The 20,983-nt window shown below is 56.7% G+C and overlaps 2 protein-coding genes across 6 annotated transcripts in view; one reads left to right on the top strand and one right to left on the bottom strand.

Annotated features, from left to right (window-relative positions):
- ANKRD63 (ankyrin repeat domain 63) lies at nt 1-4,135 on the top strand. Its single transcript, XM_010359775.2, has one exon. It carries the CDS (start codon nt 1-3, stop codon nt 1,147-1,149), a length of 1,149 nt encoding a protein of 382 aa, XP_010358077.1. The 3' UTR covers nt 1,150-4,135.
- An 884-nt stretch (nt 4,136-5,019) lies between these two features.
- Nucleotides 5,020-20,983, bottom strand: part of PAK6 (p21 (RAC1) activated kinase 6) — a 38,383-nt gene continuing 22,419 nt past the window's right edge. For all 5 annotated transcript variants that reach the window (XM_010359777.2, XM_010359776.1, XM_030930778.1 and 2 more), the window contains 8 exons: nt 17,251-17,459; nt 15,773-16,426; nt 9,793-10,290; nt 9,517-9,650; nt 9,033-9,159; nt 8,829-8,954; nt 8,220-8,354; nt 5,020-6,599 (listed from right to left, as the gene is read on the bottom strand). In XM_010359777.2, coding sequence (XP_010358079.1) covers nt 6,432-6,599; nt 8,220-8,354; nt 8,829-8,954; nt 9,033-9,159; nt 9,517-9,650; nt 9,793-10,290; nt 15,773-16,426; nt 17,251-17,454 — 2,046 coding nt within the window. In that variant the 5' untranslated portion in view covers nt 17,455-17,459 and the 3' untranslated portion in view covers nt 5,020-6,431. The remainder of the gene's footprint in view (nt 6,600-8,219; nt 8,355-8,828; nt 8,955-9,032; nt 9,160-9,516; nt 9,651-9,792; nt 10,291-15,772; nt 16,427-17,250; nt 17,460-20,983) is intronic.

Raw genomic sequence — 20,983 nt, forward strand, 5'->3', positions numbered from 1 at the left:
ATGCTCAAACCCAAGGACCTGTGTCCCCGAGCGGGGACGCGCACCTTCCTGGAGGCCATGCAGGCGGGCAAAGTGCACTTGGCCCGCTTCGTGTTGGATGCGCTGGACCGCAGCATCATCGACTGCCGCGCGGAGCAGGGCCGTACGCCGCTCATGGTGGCCGTGGGGCTGCCGGACCCCGCTCTGCGCGCGCGCTTCGTGCGGCTGCTGCTTGAGCAGGGTGCTGCCGTGAACCTGCGGGACGAGCGCGGCCGCACCGCACTCAGCCTGGCGTGCGAGCGAGGCCACCTGGACGCCGTGCAGCTGCTGGTGCAGTTCAGTGGTGACCCCGAGGCGGCCGACTCTGCGGGCAACAGCCCGGTGATGTGGGCGGCGGCCTGCGGCCACGGGGCAGTGCTCGAGTTCCTGGTGCGGTCCTTCCGCCGCCTAGGCCTGCGCCTCGACCGCACCAACCGTGCGGGGCTCACCGCGCTGCAACTGGCTGCCTCCCGCGGCCATGGGACCTGTGTGCAGGCCCTCACCGGGCCCTGGGGCCGCGCTGCCGCCGCAGCCGCGGCCCGGGGCTCCAACTCCGATAGTCCCCCTGGCCGCCCCGACCCCGCGCCCAGCCCCGAGCGTCGACGACCCAGCCCCCGCCGCCTCCCGCGGCCTCTCCTGGCGCGCTTTGCGCGAGCGGCGGGCGGCCACGGCCATGGCGGGGAGGCTGGCTCAGCCGGGAAGAATTCGGGCCGGCACCGGGCGCAGGGCAGTGAACGGCCCGAGCTGGGCCGGAGCATGAGCCTGGCGCTGGGTGCGGTGACCGAGGAGGAGGCGGCCCGCCTGCGGGCTGGGGCCCTGATGGCCCTACCAAACTCGCCCCAGTCTTCGGGGACTGGGCGGTGGCGCTCACAGGAGGTGCTGGAGGGAGCGGCCCCAACCTTAGTGCAAGCACCCATTGGCCTCAGCCCCCATCCGGAGGGCGGCCCCGGCTCCGGCCGCCTGGGTTTGCGCCGACGCTCCACAGCCCCAGATATCCCCAGCCTGGTCGGGGAGGCGCCAGGGCCCGAGAGTGGCCCGGAGTTAGAGGCCAACGCTCTGCCTGTCTCGGTGCCTGGGCCGAACCCTTGGCAGGCGGGCACCGAGGCTGTGGTGCTGCGTGCTCAACGGTAAACGGCGCCAAGGCCCGAGGCCTGCTTCCCCCACCCTCCCGTTTCTACTCCACTGGTATTTCTTCCTTATAGGTCCCTCACCTTTTCGGCAGCCGCCCCCCGCAGCCCATTTTGGAACCTGCCTCCCTGCCAAGGCGAGACCTCCACCAGCCCTAAGGGACCTCCATCTTTTTTGTGTTCCTCGGTATTCCCGGCCTAGGTCTAGAGGTGTCGATTGACTGGTTCCGTAGGCTACAGCCAGGAAGGTGGATTCCCCCTCCCCAGCCCTCAGGTTCAGTCCTGGGTCTGCCTAGCCACCTGTCGCTCCTCTCCGGCCCCTTCCCCTCGCTGGGTTTCCTAACACCCGGGCAGCCAGGCAAATAGAAGGGTCCACCTTGGAGAATCAAGACCCAGCCTCCCCACTCTCTGCCTACTGATGCTGAGAATAATCCCACAAACTACCAAAGTCTCCTTTCCCTCGAAGTGTGGGAGAAGGAAAGGACCGAGGGGGCCCTAGAGCCTTTCTGGACTGGAGGGTTGAGGAGGAAGGGGTCTGGCTGTTTTGTTTTTCTAGGGTAGAAACTCCTGCCTCAAGACAATGAAAGCATATTTTGGGAGTGGGAGAGTCCCTAGTGTTGAACACCAATTGTCCCTTGAATCAGCTCCTGGGTAACTCCAGCTCCCTCTGTCTCTGCCCCAGGATTCAGCTTCATTGATAATGTGGGGTCACTGCTCCACACAACCCCTACCCAGGCCAAATCCGGGCTCCTGAGCCAGCCCGCTCTTCAGCTCGGATGCATTTGAATTCCATCATCGAGGTTCGACACCTCACCCCTGGAGGCCCAAGCCCTCTTTCCGCTGGCTCACAGAGGCCTGAAAAGGAAAGGACTGAGCGCTTCCCCGTCTCCCAGCTCCCCCGTCCCGCACGTGGTTGCTCCCGCGGGGTGGAACGGTTGCGAAGGCTGTGCTTAATTGTATTTCTTCCAATCCTCAAAGAACTCGTGTTTTAAGCCTTTGTATATGAAGCAGAAAGCAGCGGGTCTGATTCCGAGGCTTAAGAGCCTGACAATATCTCTTTAAATAGAAGCTCCGCGAGGAGGATAATTGACTGAAGTGTTTGCGACGTGAAACGGCGGCGCGCGGGAGTCGGGAGCCCACACGAGCCGCAGGCCCAGGTTTAAATTACATCAAACTCTGGCGAGAGCTGGAAGGGGCCTGTTAAACGGCTCCTGCTTCTCGCTGGGCCGTTAATGGAGGGCAGGGCGGATGATCGATGCTTGTAGGTAGAGACCCGGGACTCCTGCATTGGTCCCACCGCGTGGGAAGCAGGCCGGCCCAGGTTTATTACTGGGCAGATGAGTGAGTCAGAGTCCCTTTCCTGACATTGTCCCCTGCCTGCTCGCCTCCACCCCTCTGCCCCGTGCTAGCCTAGCGAGGCGGCGGGGTTGGGGGCGGGGGTCCGGCGGGGCGCGTGCGCTAGGACCCTGCGGAAGTGCTAGCACGTGTGTCAGTGCGCCGGGCCCACGGGGAGGCGGCAGGTGGGGCTCTTTTGTGAACCCTGAGGGTGGAACTTGAAGCCTTTGCACCTGCCTGCAGTGGGGGTCTTTGCAAGACGTCGATCTGTTTGCCTTTACAGTATGGACGGTTTCTCGCCAGTAACTCCCAGGGAACTGCCCAGAGCGAGAATGACTGTGCCGAGATACTGCTGGGCCTGGCGGTGAGGGGTGGGGGGCCAGGAGTGGGCCTCGTGCAGGTGTCAGGACACCTACCCAGTCCTTGCACCCCGCTGCCCCCATCCGCTAGGCCACGCAGGCCGGCGCACTGGACGTGATCTCTGGTGCCCCCTGGTGGCAGCGTTGGGCCCTCCCCGCTGGGCCGCGGCTCGGAGCTCAGACACCTGGTTTTCTTTGGGATCACACCTGTGTACTTCTTCCTCCATGTGCATTTATCGTGGAATCCTCTTCCTCTTGTAGAATATTAAATCCGGATACTTGAAGTCACTTCACAGCAGTGAAGCGAGGGAACAATGAACAAAACACTCGCATTGAAAGTAGCAGGAGCCCAGACCCTTCACTAAGGACCCCAAGTTAAATCTTCCAAGTTAAGGCTGCGTGTCCTGAGAGCTACTGCTCTCTTCCGAAAAGTCGGAGCTGCCAACCCTTCCCTTGGGGCCTGCCGATTATGCAGTTTTTTTCTGATACTTGCTTTGGTTTCTGAGGTATTCTGCCCTCTCCCTCCCCTCTTCTCCCAAAACATCTGCCTCTCCTCAGTCCCCCTGTCTGGGTGGTGGGTGCACAATACCGAGTGCCTGAAAAGTCCTTGAGGGAGAGGGGTGGGGACCACTGGACACCCCGAGTGCAAACTGCTGCTTTCTGACCGTTGCTTGCTCATGTACTCCCTTTTCAACTGTGTTGCATTTTAATGACGTTTTTAGTGGTGTAGGAATGCAAGTATTTTGGCTCAACAGCATGAAGTCTGGGTTCCACATTGTATCAGAGGTGCCGTAATCTTTCCAGTATCTCTGATATGCGGCTTTCTGGTTGAATGTCACCCTGGGCCCTCTTGACTGGATAAACCACCATGAGGGCTCTTCTCTGTGGAGCTGCCAAGAGCTTGGTGGTAGAAAGTGACGTTCCTAAACAACTGCATCGTGTGTCTGACTGCCTTGCTGTCCGTACAGACTCCTTCCCAGGCCCGGCTCCATGCAGAACTTCCACAGTTTTCTCCCCTGAACTCCCTTTGTCAGCCCCAGGGTGTTGAGGCTGGGTCCTCTCTAGCAATCTCTACCTTCAGAAGAGACTTTTCTAAATCTTTTGCTTTTCCAATTCTTGTTGCTTTTGTCATTGTGAAGAGTCACCCAGGATGCTAGCGCTCGGTACCCTAAGATCAGAAGCGGTCTGTGTGTGAGCTGTGGGACATACGCACACCCTTTCAGAGTGATATTGTGTGGTGGAAGGACTGTTAGAACTCAAAGAATAGTTAATAAATCCAGTATTATTCCGTTGCGAGAACTGGCCTCTCTTTGCCTTATCAAGCACTCCTGACCCTCGGCTCCCTTTGGAGAGATGGACTGAGCCCTTGCCTCCTATGGAGGCCCCTGCCTTAGTGAGCCTCTGCCCTGCCCGTCCCACTGTGCTGGCTCCTGAAGGTAAGTCACAGGTGCTGCTTCTGCTGAGCTGGGTGGCGGGGCCGGGCCTGACCACAGCACCAGGGCACTTGTCGGTGTGAATGCACTGGGAAGTGAAAGAAAGGCTGCATGGTTTCTTGCTCCTGGCTTGCTCCTGAACCCTGGGCAGTGGGAGATCTCAGGAAGGAAGTGCGGGAATCCATGTGGGAGCTGGAAATCGCAAGATAATTGTATCCACCTCCCCACCCCCAGGACGAGAGCCCAGGCTCCCTGGTTTCCAGGCTCCGCTCCGTTCTTTCTCAACTCCACACCATCTGCCTCAGTACTGAGGAGTGAGACAGGGACTGCTCTCCCACTGGAAGCAGTTTCAGACCACTTCCTGTGGACGGCTGGAGGTCCGGGGTGGGGCTGAGGCGCCGCAGAGGATGGGAGAAGCCGACACGTAGGGTGGTCGTCAGCCACTGTGGCCACCCTTAGCAAACGCAGCGCAGGGCCCTGGCTTTCCTCCTGGGCTCTTCTCCCCTGGGGAAGTAGCCCCGTCTATTTTTCATCGCCTTCATTCCCAAGGGCCGTTCACTTCCTGTTTCCCTTCCTCTCTGCCTTCCTTTCCGGCCCACAGGTCACCAGGGAAGTTGGGTGTTCTGTGGCCTGGCTGCTGGAGTGCTCACGTGGGGGAGGAGGGGAGGCTCCACGAGATTCACCCACCACAGGCGGCCCCCCCTCCAAGACGGCCGGTCTCCACTCCCAGAGACACAGGAAGCCCAATGGCTTTGAACACTCAATTTAATTTAAAACAGGCACAAGTGCAAACAATTCACAAAAATTTCTAGGGAAGATGTTTTTGTTTTGAAAACTCTGACCCTTAAAAAAAAGTCCTTGCAATTTCTTTGCCCCCAGGTAGGTCACTAGGGAGCAGAAGAATCTAAAAATATTATCTAGATAGAAAGGGTCCAGACACCTGAAGTTCTTTCCTGGAATTCCATCTCACAGCAGCCCTGAAGTGGGGCGGGGCTGAGGAGGACAAGGAGACAGCTGTCTGTGGAGGCAGCCGGGGCAGATGGTTTGCACAAACGGGTGCCTGTGACCTTGGCGTGATGGAAACCCGGAGGTGGTTCGCCTTCTCTCCCAGATAGGGTTCTGAAGAGAACAATGGGTCCCTGATGGCCTGGTTATTGGGATAAACTTGAAAGGTAACACAGTTACCATTCCTTACATTGCTGTCTCTGGCCCTCACACTGCACAGTACAGGAGAAGCTCAGAAGCCTCCTGAGCCCCCAGGATGTGTTAGACTTAGCATGGACCACTCCAATGGCCAGGTAGACACAGGACTGGAGAGGTGGAAGCCAGGCCAAGAAAGCAGGTCCCTTTAGGCCAGAACTTAGTGGGAGAGAGGATGGGGCAGCCTTCCTGAAGCTGGCTGTGGGTGACCTGAAGGGACCTGGGCTGTCAAGGTGGCTTTCCTCCCCCTTACACACACACACACACATACACACATACACACATACACAAACACACACACAGGATGTTCTCTCCATTCTGTAAAGTGAGAGCACCTTCACCACCGACCCCATTCTTTTTCACTCAGAAATTGCCCCCTCACTCCCTGCCCACAGCCATGGCCTGGAGCAGGCCATTCACAGTTCTGGGTGGGGAGGGGCCGTACAGCTGGGACTGTACCTTCAGGACATCAGACGTGAGGGAGGAAGTGGGATTCAGGTCATAAAAACCACCCCGTGGCCCTCTCGAGACCCGAGGTTTGAAGCTGGAGCTGAGAACAGCAAGTATCTGTGGAGACCAGCAGTCTGCCCTCTGCAGTGGCCTAGGACACTAGTGGACAACTACCTTTAAAAAACCACAGTAGCCTTTTCTACTGTGTTGGCTGCAGAGGCCAGGAACGCTGGTCTCTGTGTTTCTTAGAAATAATCCCTGTGCAAATATCAAGGGGTCATCCTGTAGAAGGGGTCTCCATCTGGGGACTCACTCAGGAGGGAGAGACACTGAGGGGGCAGGTCCGGCCTGGCCCAGTGGGCTGAGGGGCAGAGGGTGGGGCTGGGGCTTCACATTTCAATCTTTGGAGAGAATACTGAGAGGAGGAGGCAGGCAAGCCCTGCCGGCAGGCTGGCTGCCCCGTGTGCCCTGCCTGTGGGCACAGGTGGCAGGTTGTACTCAGGGTGGGCTCAGCAGGTGGAGGTCTGCTTGCGGTAGAGCTGGATCAGGGGCACCAGGCACTCGGGTAGCCCTGTCTGCAGCAGGAAGGGGTGGTCTAGGAGCTCCTGGGCTGTGGCTCTCTCTTGGGGGTCCCGCACCAGCATCCGCTCCAGGAAGTCTCGCAGTACTGGGGAGACCTGTAGAGACAGGGCAGTGAGATTAAGCCACATTTGTAGTCACTTTGGGGTGACCTGATTGCCTGGCCCTGTCATTGTTTGAAAGTCTTGAATTCGCTGGTTTTTTAACTTCCTGTCCCCTTGCCCCTCCCCACCCCCCAAGGCTCTCAGCATTCAGATGCTATAGCTCTGTGGAAGGGGCAGAGAATTGGCATCAGTGATCCAGGCCTGGCTCTATCCCTGATCTCAGGCAAGTCACAGTTTTCTCTAGGCCTCAGTTTTCTCATCTGTAAAATGGGCTAGTGATAAAGTATGCTTGCCCTGTCTGCCACATAGGGCTTTCGAGAAAATTTTAAAAACAGGTCGTTGGGTGCAGTGGCTCATTGCCTGTAATCCCAGCACTTTGGGAGGCCAAGTTGGGCAGATCACAAGGTCAGGAGTTTGTAGACCAGCCTGACCAACATGGCAAAACCCCGTCTCTACTAAAAATGCAAAAATTAGCCGGGCGTGGTGGCACGTGCCTGTATTCCCAGCTACTCAGGAGGCTGAAGCAGGAGAATTGCTTGAACCCAGGAGGCGGAGGTTGCAGTGAGCTGAGATTGCACCACTGCATTCCAGCCTGAGCAACAGAGACTCCATCTCAAAAACAAAAACAAAAAACAAAAACAACAAAAACAAACAGGTCAAGGATGAGGAAGTGTTCTGAAAAATAGAAAAGAAAGTGAGACATGAAAAGGAAGATTTCTTTGTTGCTCTAGGCCTTAGAGTCTAAGGCAAGGGCTTATCTTGGTTCATTTTGAGCCAGTATCTTGAGATGAGGCTGAGTCTTGGGCAGAAGGCTACATCCTCTGAGCAATTAGCCAACTAGAGATCTTTATATGCTAATTTTGGAGTTAGCAGTGCAGGCTCCAAGGGGCGGTTGTCCTGGAAGATGTTTCCTGTTGGTCCTCTCATCCAGCTTTGTATTGGGGCCACAGAACTCTTTTTTTGCCATTTAGAGGCGAGGCTTCAGCCCCCTGAGACATTTCTAGCTTTGGCCACCAGATGGCGATGCCACTTAGCAGCCTCGTGCTGACCTGCCAGCAGGGGGCGTCCACAGTAAGGCCTGCGGGGTTGGGGCGGATTTGGCAAAAAGGGTTACATGTATACACACACGTCCATGCACATATACTGGCTTTAAGGGGAATGCTGTGGCTCAGCTGTGTCGGGGTGTGCAATAATGAAGCATGAGCCGACTCGCCGTGATGGACAGGGACATCGAATCATGGTATGGATCTCCCGACACTTGGGGTAGAAAGGTTTGTGCTCAGTGAAGCTTCCCCGGATTCCTTCTGGGACAGCAGGGATTGCTGGTGTCCTGGCCTTCCCTGTTCATGGGCCCACCTGGGCTTCCGACCAGTGCCTGCCGAGTAGCAACCCTCCACAGCCGTGGGAGGCGACTTGTTGGAGCGCACATGCGAACTTGTGCATAGATGCGGCTCCACACCCAGGGGCAGGTTTTGTGTGGAAAAAGAGGAGCCTTTTCCAGGAGCCCAGACCGTGTAGCTTCTGTGGGAGGGAGATGCTGGGAGCCTAGGCTCTGGTCCTCTTGCCTCAGGAGGAATGGGGTCTGCGAGGTCGCACCCTTGTGTGCCAACTGACCTTGTGAGAGTTTTTCAGCTTGGGCGGGGGGCTGTCCCGGAGCCTCTTCATGGCTTGCACCGGGGAGTCACTGAAGTAGGGTGGCTCCCCATCCACCATCTCAATCACCATGATGCCCAGAGACCAGATATCCACCTGCAGGAGGAAAATGTCCCTGACCCCATGGCCAGAGCCTGGCCTGGCCCGGCCCGTTGGTAGCCGTGTCCTGGTGGCGGCAGTGGTGGAGGGGGGACAGCTGGCCCCAGCTCTCCTTCGTGAGTCTGTCTTCTTCCTCCCCCGGCCACCTGCCCTGTGGCCAGTTACTGCCTGCATGAGTGACCACTGCCTATAGGGACACAGCTGTCAGTCACTCAGAGAAAGGCCATTATCCATGGGAGGCCTGGCCATACCCCATTCTGCCCTTGAGCTGAGGAAAGCACTTGCAGGACTTGTTCCTGGCAGCAAGGTCATGGGCGAGAGCAGCCCCATGGAAAGGGGGAAGAGTGTTGACTAGGTGGGACTCTGAAAACCAGGGCTGCTTTTGGTGAGGTCACTGGAGGGGCCACAGCAGAAGGGCTGCCAGTTTCCAAGTTGCTTTTGGGAGGTCTGGCGGGTGGAGGGAACGATTACCTCAGTGGCATACAAAGACCTGGAGATCACTTCAGGAGCCATCCAGTAGGGGGTTCCCACCAGGGACTTCCTCTTAGGGACGTCTTTGCTGATCTGAGCACAGAATCCGAAGTCCGAGAGCTTCACCTAGGGTTGAAAGGGGAGTGAGTGGTGGACCAGGAGGAAGTGGGAGCGTGGCTATGCCAGGGACAGTATGGAACCTACCCTGCCATCCAGGGTCAGCAGGATGGAGTCACTCTTGATGTCCCGGTGGATGACACCCTGGGCATGCAGGTAAGCCAGGGCCTGCAGCACAGCCTCACACACAGTGGCGATCTGCTCTTCATTCAGCCTGGATAGGAAGGTGGGGCCGCCCGATGGAAGAGAGCGTTAGCTCTGGCAGGTTGTGGGGTGGCTGAGCAGAGTAGGAGTCCCTGGTGCTAGGCCCCATGGCTCCCAGGCAATCTGTTTGGCAGCACATTCAGGCCATAGCCCTGGTGAAAACGGGCCTGAGCCTTGGATAGAAGCCACCCTTCTCTTCTCCAGTCCCAAGACCCCTGGATGTCAGTTACCCCAGCAGGCAGGGGAGCCCAGGATGATCCAACAGGTATCCCAAGTCTTCTGGGCCACAGGCAAAACAACACATTGCTCTGGCAGGGCCATGGTGAGGGCAGCCCGCACTCAGGATCCAGCCCTCCCAGCTGCCCACCTGACTTGGGAGACGATGTCTGTGAGGGCTCCTCCCTGCAGGAACTCCATGAGCACCCACAGCTCCTCGCCCACTAGGTAGCTCTTGTACATCTCCACCACGTTGAAGTGCTGGTAGTCCCGCATGATCACCACCTGGGGGCAGGTGGGGTCCTGAGTGCCGGGCACGGTGCCCAGAAGCATGGCCACCCACTGCCCCTGCTCACAGATGTCCAGCCTGGCTGGCTGTTCACTGCCCATCCCCAACGCCCCCGCCTGTCCCACCCTGTCCTCCCACCTCATTGAAGAGCAACTCCCTGCGCTGCTGCTTCCTGAGGTCCATCATCTTGACGGCCACCTGGCGGCCCGAGTGCTTCTCCCGGGCCAAACAGACGATGCCGGTGGAGCCCTCGCCAATCTTCACGTAGCTGTCCAGCAACAGCCGGGGGTCACCCTGGTCCACCACCATCCTGAGTGCAGCCTTGAACTGCTCATGTGTCACAACACCTGTGTCCTCACCAGCCAGAGCGCCCTTGGCAACCGTGGGGTCCTGGGGCAGGTACAGGTTGCTGGTGCTGATCTGGGCATGCCAGGTGCGGGGGGAACCTGCTGGGGAAGACCGGCCTGGAAGCGGGCCTGCGGCCGCGGCTGTGCGGAGGGACTTCTGGGGGCTGCTGGTATCCAAAGTGGTCAGAGGGCTGAAGGTCCCCACCGGCTGGTCCGAGGGCAAGGACTGGGCCTTGGCCACCAGGCTTGGAGGGTTGTCTTTCTGTGGTGGTCGGAAAGAGGAGTTGGGCTGCAGGGACAAAGCAACAGGAAGGGGCATGGCTGTGTGAGCATTTGGAATAACTTTCCCAGAGGCAGGGACTGGCCGCCGTGACCTCTGGACTCTGGCAGGGTCAGGCAGGGTGTCAGATCAAACTAGGGAGGTGCTCTGAGCAAAGATTTTCAGACGGAGCTGAAGCCCAGCCACAGTCCTGTGTGAGCAGCCCCCCGCAGGGCGCCAAGCTGGGCAGGCCCAAGACAGCTGCTTCCACTTGCCCTACTGCACCGGGGAAGACAGGGCAGGCCACTCCCCACCGGGTCCTGTGCTGGGTATTTCTTCCTTGGCGATTGGTAGCTAGACCCAGGGAGGCTGCTGTAAGGCCGAATCTTCCTCTGTGCTAAGAGGCTGCTTGAAGAATCTGGGTCAGAGGCATTCTTCACTCCCAAGGCTCCTCCACTCCAGAACCCATGGGGGCAGAAGAGGCCCAGGCAGTGGGGTGGGGAGCAGTGGGCAGCTGTGTCTCCACTCCCCGAACCAAGGCAGGGGAGCCACACCTGGGGCCTGATAGGCCTGCTTGTGAATCTGTGCTGGGAGGTTATGTCCCTGACAGAGGACCACAGAGGTATGTCACCATCTGGGGGGTCCTCAGGTGTCTCCCCTGGGCTGGGAATCTAGTGCCAGAGAGATCTGGAGTTAGGAGGGTAGGTCCAGCCAAACCCAAGCCTTGAGGCCAGGGATGAGGAGATGTCTTAAAGACCCCATAAAGGAATCCTTCCACTTCCTCCTAGGCATGAAACTCCTGGCTAAGGAGCCTCCCGGAGGAAGGAGAAGGTAGGGGGCCTATCCTCGTGGGCTCTGGCGGGGAGGGAGGGAAGGGGGAGCAGAGGGGCAGCCTGGGCGCCCAGTGAGCCCTGCTCAGGCCCAGCCCTGGAAGCCTGTGGGGCTTCTTGCTTTTCTGAGCCCAAGCCCTCCTGCTCTCTCTGGCAGGAAAGGCACCCGCCCATCTTTGGGTTCTCCCCAAAGAGCGGTGATGTGCACCATGACCCCTCCCAGGGATTATGTGTTTTAAAGGGCACCTGGAGAGGGATGCTTCAGGGGCTGCAGAGAAAGCCTTCTAGGAACTTCTGCAAACCCATCATGGAAGCCATTGTCTTAGGTGCCCAGTGGGTCCTGGTCCTGATCCCAGAGCTGAAACAACTTGCAGGAAATCTCAAGCAGTAAGTTTGAGCTGGGATGCTTGCTCAGGGACCCCAAACCCCAAATCTGGTCCTTGGGCCCCACCACAGTCTTTTCAACGTCTTTAGCAACCCTCACTCCCTTCCTTCCCGACTCCCCACGGCTTCAGGGCTTCCACTCTCCAGTCAAATCCCTGGCCTGCTTAGGGTGGAACAGGTACACCTACTGGCCCAAAGCCATGCTGGGGCAGACCTCTGCCACCCCCACACCTGCCTGCCCACCCGAGTGTGTGCTTGACCTTCACAGGAAAGAAGCTAGAAATTCTCCCAGGACTGCCTGGACTCACTCCATCCCTAATGAGTGCATTTGGACAGTAAACATTCTCCCATGTCGTCGCCAGCACCTGACTGTCACCATCCACTGTGACACTGTCACCATCCACTGTGTAGTGGAGCAGTGGGAACCCTGGACTGGGCTGTCAGGACCTGGGGCCTGGCCCTGGGCTGCTCTGCCCTGCAGTGAGCCTTAGGCGAGTCATCTTCTCTGCGCCCCCGTCTCCGCTACGATGCAGGGACATACACAGTGATCGGGGGAGCTAGGTAAACTGCGGACTTCCTGCCTCACAGTCTGATTCAGTGGGGCCCTAGAGCAGAGACTCTGCACTTGAACAATGTCCCTGCGTCCTAGGAGGCTCATGGAACATACTTTGAGAAGCTCTGCATGAGTGGGCAGTATGATCTTATGGCCTCAGGGAGCCTCTGGGAGGGCTATGAAGGGGGTGGACGGAGCATGGCCATGACTGAGGCTATGATGCCAGGTCCTGGGAACAGAGGTTCCATGAGACGTCACCAGGCAGGGACAGGGAGGGAAGTGGGGCAGGGCTCACTGCATCACACAGTCAACCTGTAGAAAGGCTCGGGGTGCTAAGGAGGCTGCCTGCTGGCTTGAGTGTGGACTTAACTCAGAAAACATGCTCTCCAGGCACCCATCCATGTGGGTCGGGGCAGAAGCTTGGGGACCACCTAAAGCTCCTCTTGAGGTGGCTCTGATGACCTCTCATCCTGAAGCTCCTAAGAAAGGCTCTAAAATGAGATCATTCCCCTCCTGGCCTCCAGGGCTTCTGCATGGGCCAGCTCTACTCTGAGGACGTGTGGGCGTGGGAGCGAGAGCCACGTGGACAGGCCGAGGTGGGGGTTCCTTCCCTGTCTCCACGGGCCAGGTCCCTGTGCTGCTGCTGCTGCAGGTGCTGGCTGGGCTCAGGGCGGAGCCTGCGTCTGGAGACTGGGGGAGGGGTAGCCCAGCACCAGCAGAGTCTGCAACACAGGCTGGGGAGTCCCAGGAGCTGGCTCGGTCTTCAGCCTGGCAAGGTCGGGTTCCCAGTGTCCTTTCATTGGCTTCACTGCCTGTTCCACAGGGAGGGAGCTTTTATCAATGTAATCACAAGCAAGGATCAGATGAAACTTGTGAAGCCACACAAGAAAGGGAAAGGGGGACACGACAGTGGAATTAATTAATTGTTATGGGCTCTGGATTAATTCTGAAGTTACTCATGTGACAGACCTCTTGGGAAGAAAGCCACTAGAAGAGTCATGCATACATTTACATCAATGCCTCATTTCCCGCCCTGAGCCATGGTTCTCCAGCTGCGGGCTTAGGGGGCCGTACTGTAAGTATCCTAAAGGGGAGAGGCCATGGCATAATATTTTTAAAAATAATAAAGCCGGCCTGGCATAGTGGCTCAGGTGCCTGTAATCCCAGCACTTTGGGAGGCCAAGGCAGATGGATCACTTGAGGTCAGGAGTTCGAGACCAGCCTGGCCAACATGGTGAAACCCCATCTCTACTAAAAATATAAAAATTAGCTGGGTATGGTGGAGCATGCCTGTAACACCAGCTACTTGGGAGGCTGAGGTGGGAGGATCACTTGAACCCAGGAGGTGGGGGTTGCAGTGAGCCAAGATTGCACCACTGCACTCCAGCCTGGGCAACAGAGCGAGACTCCATCTCAAATACTACTAATAAAGCCATTTATTGAGGGCTTAGCACTTTGACAAGTGCCTTCAATGCTCTATCTCATGTAATCTTCATAACCCTGTGGCTTGTCTGGTTGTCCTGTAGGCACTGGAACCCACGGACGCCCGTGGCTGCGACTCCCCTGCTGCAATCCCACTGGTGCCATGTATCCTTGACATATATCGGAGTACACAGTGGGTGCTTAACCAATGTTTGCCCTTCCGACTCTAAGTGGAACATGTCTAAACCCTGCAAGCTCCTAGCAAACTGTCTTGCCTCTTTGGCCTCTGTGCCCCCAAGCCATGTCTTCCTGTTCTCTTTTGCTAGAGAGACTCCAGGCCTCCCTGCCTGGGGCTAGGTACAGGAGCCCCGGAGTCTATACTCAGACCGTCCTGCAGCCATGCCTGGCACACTGCATGGCCTCTGTGGCCTAACTGCCATTCTGGAAGCTGCTGCGAGTGTCCAGAGTCAGCTCCAGTGCCAAGGGCTGCTGGCTTGATCTGGGGGCTCCTGGGGTAGGTGGTGGAGGAGGAGGAGGAGGAAGGCTGATGCTCCCCATCTGTGTTATTGAATTTGCTTAAGGCAGTGGTTCTTAATGGGGGTGCTCAAATGACATTTGGCAATATCTGGAGGCATTTTTGGTTATTCCAACCAGGGGTACCACCAGCTTCTAGTGAGTAGAGGCCAGGGAGGCTGCTACAGTGCAAGGAGAGCCCACCACAAAGGATGGCCTGACTTGAGCGTCAGCAGTGCGGACACTGAGAAGCCCTGGCCCAGAGCAGCTCAGGGGGTCTCAGCCTTGCCATTGAGAGGTCTGGCTCCAGAGCAGCACTCTCAAAAGGTGTGTCTGAGTTGCCCAGAAGGAAACCACTGCCCTGGATTTGTCGAACTCAAGATAACTACCACCTGCTCCCACAAGCATGGGGGGCATTCCAACACACCCCGCAGCAGTGGCCCACGGTGAGTACTCAGTGCACTGTGCAGGGATGGACAGGCCTCTCCCTGCAGCAGTAGCCCACGGTGAGTACTCAGTCCATTGTGCAGGGATGGACAGGCCTCTCCCCGTAGCAGTGGCCCATGGTGAGTACTCAGTGCACTGTGCAGGGATGGACAGGCCTCCCCCGTGCTGTGGGGAGCTGGTAGGAGCCCAGAAATATGCAAATGAGTGCCCAGCCCAGTGTTGACAACCTCTTTCTCCAAATCCCTGAGGCCTCCCAGCAGGACTCCTGAGAGACAGAGGGAGGTCAGGCTGTGATTCTCACCTTCCCAGCAGGGTGCACTGTCCTGATCTTACCTTAGTTTTCTGGCCGAGTCTCCCCAGGGGCACAGCCTTCCCAACACCCTGCAGCTCACAGATTCTCATGTTCCTCTCACAGGTACATCAAGCCACACCCCATGGGGACCCCAACCCACTGTCCTTTAACCTAGTAGGGGACCGGAGTGCACAATGCCAAGAACCTTCTCTGAGTACCTCAGCCGGCAGGCAGTAACCGAGGGAGGTTGTAGTCCAGGCCATCCCCAAACTGATACCCTGTGCAGGCCACACTCACCCCACCGATGACAGGGGAGGACCCAGGCTTGTCTTAAAGCCCTCCCAGGAGGGAGGGGAGGCTCTATGACCCATGCCACTATCAGCAGTCGTTTCTTAGGCCTGCCTTCCACCCTCCCAGGAAGGAGCTAAAGAACAAGCGACTGCTGTGCTTGTAAAGCCTTCATACACAAGAGTCATGAGCCAAGAGGGCCCGGGCCAGACAGGCAGCCCCAGAGTACTCCCCACCTTCCTTCTCTGACTCATTCTCCATCATGCCTGGGGTGTCTCACCCTCTCTCTGTCAGTCTCCTCTTTGCCAAATGGGGAAGGAGGTTACCGTCGCTATGGACAGGATGCTGGAGAGCCTACAAGAAGTGGCAAGGTGCTCCACTCTGCCTGCCAAGAAATGCCACCACGGGGCTCCCTTCATCTTTTCCTTTCTCACAAGAAAAATGCGCATCTGAAGCAGTCCAGTCACACATGCCACAAGTCGGCCTCCTGCTGCCCCCGGACAAGGCAAATCCAGCTTTTCCTATGGCCACACACTCGGGAACAAATAATGACAGAAATGGGAAACAACACAACTGCCACAGAGAAAAGAAGGAAAGGAAGGGAGGGAAGGAGGCGGCAAGCCACCCTCCTTAGAGGAGAGGTTACCGTGCACATTTCTGCCGCCTTAGGCGGAAGCAGTCCAGGGAGCCTCTTTGTAAGTCCTCCAAGGGGAAGGCCAGGCAGGGCCTGTGTCCCTACACCCACTCCCCAGTGGACAGCTGCAGACCAGGCTCCTGACTTACCTTGCTCTGTGGTGGAGGGCCTGGCTTGCTGCTGCTTGGAGGGGCCGTGGCAGCAGTGGACAGGAACATGCTTCGGAATAGCCTACGCTTCAGGCTGCTCTCCTGGGTCTTAGGGCTAGGGCTGCCTTCCCCACCTGGCCTGCCTGTGGCTGAGCCCACCAGGCAGGACTGTGGCCGGGCCTCCTCAGAGCCATGCTTGGCAGCCTTCATTCCACGCCTACCAGTGGCTGTGGGGGGTGAGGCTCCTGGTGGGGAGCTCTGCAGGCAAGCACCCAGCTGCAGACAGCGCTGTGAGGCACCCTGAAATTCGGCGGGGCCCAGGGACTGTGCCTTTGCAGCCAGCCCATTGGGCAGGACCCGTGGGCTCTGTGGCTCGGGCCACGGCATCTGCTTGTGGCCTGCTGGTGTGCCCCCGTTGCAGCTGAGGTAGAGGCCGTGGGGGTCGGTGCGCTCAGACTGGGGACTCTGGAGGTACATGTCTGGGTCGGTGGCCCAGTGCTCATCCCCCAGCAGCCCCAGGGACTGTGCCCGCCGCCGGCTGGTGGGGCTGCGGCCGCGCAGGGTGTTGGAGCTGATGACTGACAACTTCTGGATGTCGTTGAGCAGCCCCGAGATGTAGCCATCCACAGGCACCGCGCTGCCCCGCACCACTGTCTGTAAGGGGAAGAGAGAAGTATGTGGGAGCTGCCTGACTGTGGCAGGGAGGGGCAGCCGGGAGATCAGGGTCAGAGAATGTCCTTGGGGGCCCTGGGGAGGACTGCCTAAAGACCTTCCCTGCTTCCATTAATAGGGCCACTGTGGGTCCCACCTGTGCCCGATGCAGGGATGCGGGGAGAAGGCCCAGCATCAGCAGAGCAGATGGTGAGTGCCATGGGGCTGCATCCAGCATGCCCAGGGGTGTGGTCGGCTGGGCCAGGGAGCTGAGGCTCAGGGGGCGGGGCTCCATTCTCTAGCTCCACGGGTGGCTGGGAGAGATGTGCCCAGCCCACTGAGGAAAAGAGACCAGGCCAGGAGGCTCCTCCACACACACTGGCGTCGTGGGCTCCAAACCCTGATAGGGCCCCTGATCCCAACTTCTACCAGGCTCTTGGGTCTACTAGTCCTGACCCTCACAACTAAAATTCTCCTGGTCTGGGAGAGCCCTCAGTCCCTATGGGGCTGCAGGTCCAAATACTGAATGGGACATGTTCTAAAAGACTATTCGTTGTCATCTAAAATATAAATGCAATTGAGCATCTTACATTTTCATGTGCTGAGTCTGGCAACCCCACCATCCTGGAGAGAGGGTCTCCCCAGGCTCCTTCACCCTGGCTTACCCAGGGAGAGAATGGCAGGCTGACAGGCAGGGAGTTAAAATGACTGGTTAATTGATAGCTGTGAAGTAGGTGGTTCCTCCAGGGGCCTTTCTGAAGTTTAACCAGGCATGGTTGTCTGTGTACTGGGAGAGGCTGAACCTCATCCCTGCCTGCCCCTCTTACCTTCATGGGCTGGAGCTGCACCCGTGTGATTCGCGAAGGGTCCACCACGGGCTTGGGGCGCCGCAGTGTGTCCAGGATGTTCTGCCATTGTGGGGGAAGGCCCACAAACTTGCCTTCTTTGGGGTCGAAGGAGGTGTGGACACGGTGCTGGAAGTTCTGTGGGGCTGAGATCTCAGGGCGTTTCTTCTTTTTCTTGCGGAACATGATGCCTGTAAAGGTAGAGTCAGGTTGAGCTCCTGCAGGAAAGAGGGGTGGCTGCAGCAGGGGCTGGGGCACCAGGCTCAGGGCTCCCTCCCCTCCCCCAGCAAAACTCCCCTAAAAGCCTAGGGCTTCCCTCCACTTTCATCTCTGCTTCCTCAGGGAAATGGCTGGCTCCCAGCAGAACAGTCCCAGAAACAACAAAAGCGCCATAAATAAGCCAATGCAGACTATAAACAAGGAAAAGAGGTGTCTTCTTGTCTGTGCCAAGTCCCCTGCGGAGCAGGCAGACTCGGGGCGTTTGTTTCTATAAAATCCAAAGCCCATTACAAGTATCATTCCACTGTCAACGAATTTTAAAAAGGGGGAAAGAGGGAGGAAAGTTAGCAAGCTTGTTTTACGAAACGAGTATGGCCTTGATTCTTAAAACCAGATAAGGAGAGTACAAGAAAGGAAAATTTGACTCAATATCATTTAGGAACATAACTATGAAAATCTTAAACAAAACGATCACATTGAATCCAACAGTATATTAAAGTTATTTTTTTGTTGGCTTTTTTTTTTTTTTTTTTTATTACAATTCAGCTTTGTCCCCGGATGGCCGAACCTGTTAATATGATACATTAATAAAAAGCCAACCAGCTGATCATAGACATGCCGCCTGGGCTGGGACTATTATGTATCAGGGATCCTCCAAAGGGCCTTCACGATTACCAGGTGCTTTACCTCAATTCCAGAAAGGCCTTGAGCCAAGAGGAGAGCCTGGGGCAGGTGAGGAGCAGCTAACTTAGTTGTCAAGCTCTCCAGAGAAGGCAGAAAACACCACCTCCCCTTGACACTCTTCTCTCTGGTGTTGGAGCTCTATGTAAAACATCACCTGGGCTGGGCATGGTGGCTCGTGCCTGTAATCCCAGCACTTTGGGAGGCCGAGGCAGGTGGATTACCTGAGGTCAGGAGTTTGAGACCAGCCTGGCCAACATGGTGAAAACCTGTCTTCACTAAAAATACAAAAAAATTAGCCGGGCCTGGTGGCACGTGCCTGTAGTCCCAGATACCCATGGGGTTGAGGGAGGAGAATCGCCTGAACCCAGGGGGCTGAGGTTGCGGTGAGCCGATATTGCACCCCTGCACTCCAGGCTGGGCAACAGAGTGAGACTCTGTCTCAAAAAAATAAACAAAACAAAAACACTTAACCTGCAATCAAGCCTGTGTCTCATGCCTTGCTGATTCTGGCTTTGCCTAAGGTCGTGCTGAGCTCCATCCACAGATGTGATACAGGCTTGCAATGGATAGCGTGGCTAGATCGGAGAGCGGGGAGCTGGGGGCCTGGGAAGGGGAAGGACACTTCCAAAGGGCTGCTCTAGTTTTGCCTTCAGGGGAGCCCAGGACCTGGGATCACATGTTGATGGCAGACAGGGTCAGGGCTGCCACTTGAATGCTTTCGGATCTGAAGAGGTTCGAAACAGCTCACTGGGTTCTTATGTATCGGAAAAGGTCACTTCCAGGCTTCAAGAAACACACTGAAACGTGATTCTTGAACTGAAAGCTTGGATTACTCATCCACCCGAGGATCTGGAGTGCAGGGCCGTCGTGTTCTCTTTTGGCTCCTCCTCTGGAAACAGCATTTTCCTAGTCATTTTGGCAGGTTCTGAAGGAGGTCGCAGACCTGGGAGGCAGCTGGCAGAAAGGCAGGGACCCTGGACAGCCAGTGGTTCCCCACTAGGAGTTCACCATGCATGACTCAATCAGAACCCACGTCACATCTCAATGTCAGTCGTGCTGCTGGGTCTGGAGGTTTGGGAGTCCACCAGACACTCCCTAGAGGCAGAGCCACATGGGCGGGACCCTTACAGACCAACCACTTTGCAATAAAATAACCTGTGTGAGCTGCAGGTGAGTTGTAGGGAGTCTCCCACTAATTTGGAGAGACTTTGAACAAGTTACCGAAATGATCTGAGCCAGTGGGGTTAATGAAACACAGCTCATAGGGTTTAGGGTGTGTGAAGTAAGCAGAGTCCCCATACATGATGGCTGTTTCTCTTGGGATGTCACCTCTCTTTGTATCCCTGTCTTGACGCTCAGGCCCTCCATACACTGGCACTTGGGCAGATACAAGTCTGGGAGTAACACCAAACCACTTTCTGCTTAGACTTACCAGTCAAAGGGGTCATGCCTGATGTCAGGGGTCTGGGACCTGGGGACCTTGCCATATATACATCATGGCTTGGTAGAATTTGTCCTCCTCCCATTTGGCCTTTGCCTTTTTTTTTTTTTCTAGGAGTCTTGCTGCCCTGTCGCCCAGACTGGAGTGTAGTGGCACCATCTGGGCTCACTACAATCTCCATCTCCCAGGTTCAAGTGATTCTCTTGCCTCAGCCACCTGAATAACTGAGATTACAGGCACCCACCACCATACCCGGCTAATTTTTGTATTTTTAGTATAGACGGATTTCACCATATTGGCCAGGCTGGTCTCTTACTTCTGACCTCAAATGATCCACCTGCCTTGGCCTCCCAAAGTGCTGGGATTACAGCCTTTGCCTTTTGCTACAGAAGAGGCTTTATTCAGCAGGTCTATTCCCCCAGTCTCTTGGACAGACCCGCTATGCCTGGATTAGTTGAGCTGCCTGTTTTGCCCTCCTCCCTAGCTCTGTGAAGTCTTCTGGAGGTGCAGGGACACAGACTGCAGCTGAAGAGGAGCTGGCGAATTCGCCCCTCACCACCCACCCGAGAGCACCCCTCTCCCCAGCTCCCCTGCCCCTCCCATGCACTCAGCTTTTGCTCTGGAGATGCACAGGGAGAGCATCTTTAGCAAATGGTCTCAGTGACTCTGGGGGCCTCTCCTGAGTCCACTCTAATAGTGAGCCATTCCGGCACAAGTTCTTCCCAGAGGCAGCAGGGAGGCTGGAGAAGAAAGAAGGACAGCCCAGAGGCTGTCCCAGGGCCAGGAGTGGTGATGGTGAGGGTGGGAGTCGGCAGAAGCAATCAGCTGAGCTCAGGCTTTGGGGCCTAGGGAGTAGAGCTTTAGAAACCAGAGGCCATCACTTAGCTCTGGAAAATCAACCACGTAAAGGGGGCTGCCAGGACTCATTTGAAATGTGAGGCCAACACTGCGTGGGACAACATGACTGTGTAAGTAGGAAATGCGGAAGAATCTACATAAAACTGGGATTAAGGGAGTGAATTTAAAAGGTCCTTGATTCAAGGACTATATATATATATATATATATATATATATATACACACATATATCTTTTTGAGATGGAGTCTTGCTCTGTTGCCCAGGCTGGAGTGCAGTGATCTCAACTCACTGAGAACTCCGCCTCCCAGGTTCAAGTGCTTCTCCTGCCTCAGCCTCTCAAGTAGCTGGGACTACAGGCGTGCATCAACACGCCCAGCTCTACTTTCTGTATTTTTAGTAGAGATGGGGTTTTACCATGTTGGCCAGGATGGTCTTGATCTCTTGACCTTGTGATCGACTCACCTGAGCCTCCCAAAGTGCTGGGATTACAGGCGTGAGCCACCATGCCTGGCC

The sequence above is a fragment of the Rhinopithecus roxellana genome, chromosome 5 (assembly GCF_007565055.1).
Source record: "Rhinopithecus roxellana isolate Shanxi Qingling chromosome 5, ASM756505v1, whole genome shotgun sequence".
NCBI classification, from domain to species: domain Eukaryota; kingdom Metazoa; phylum Chordata; class Mammalia; order Primates; family Cercopithecidae; genus Rhinopithecus; species Rhinopithecus roxellana.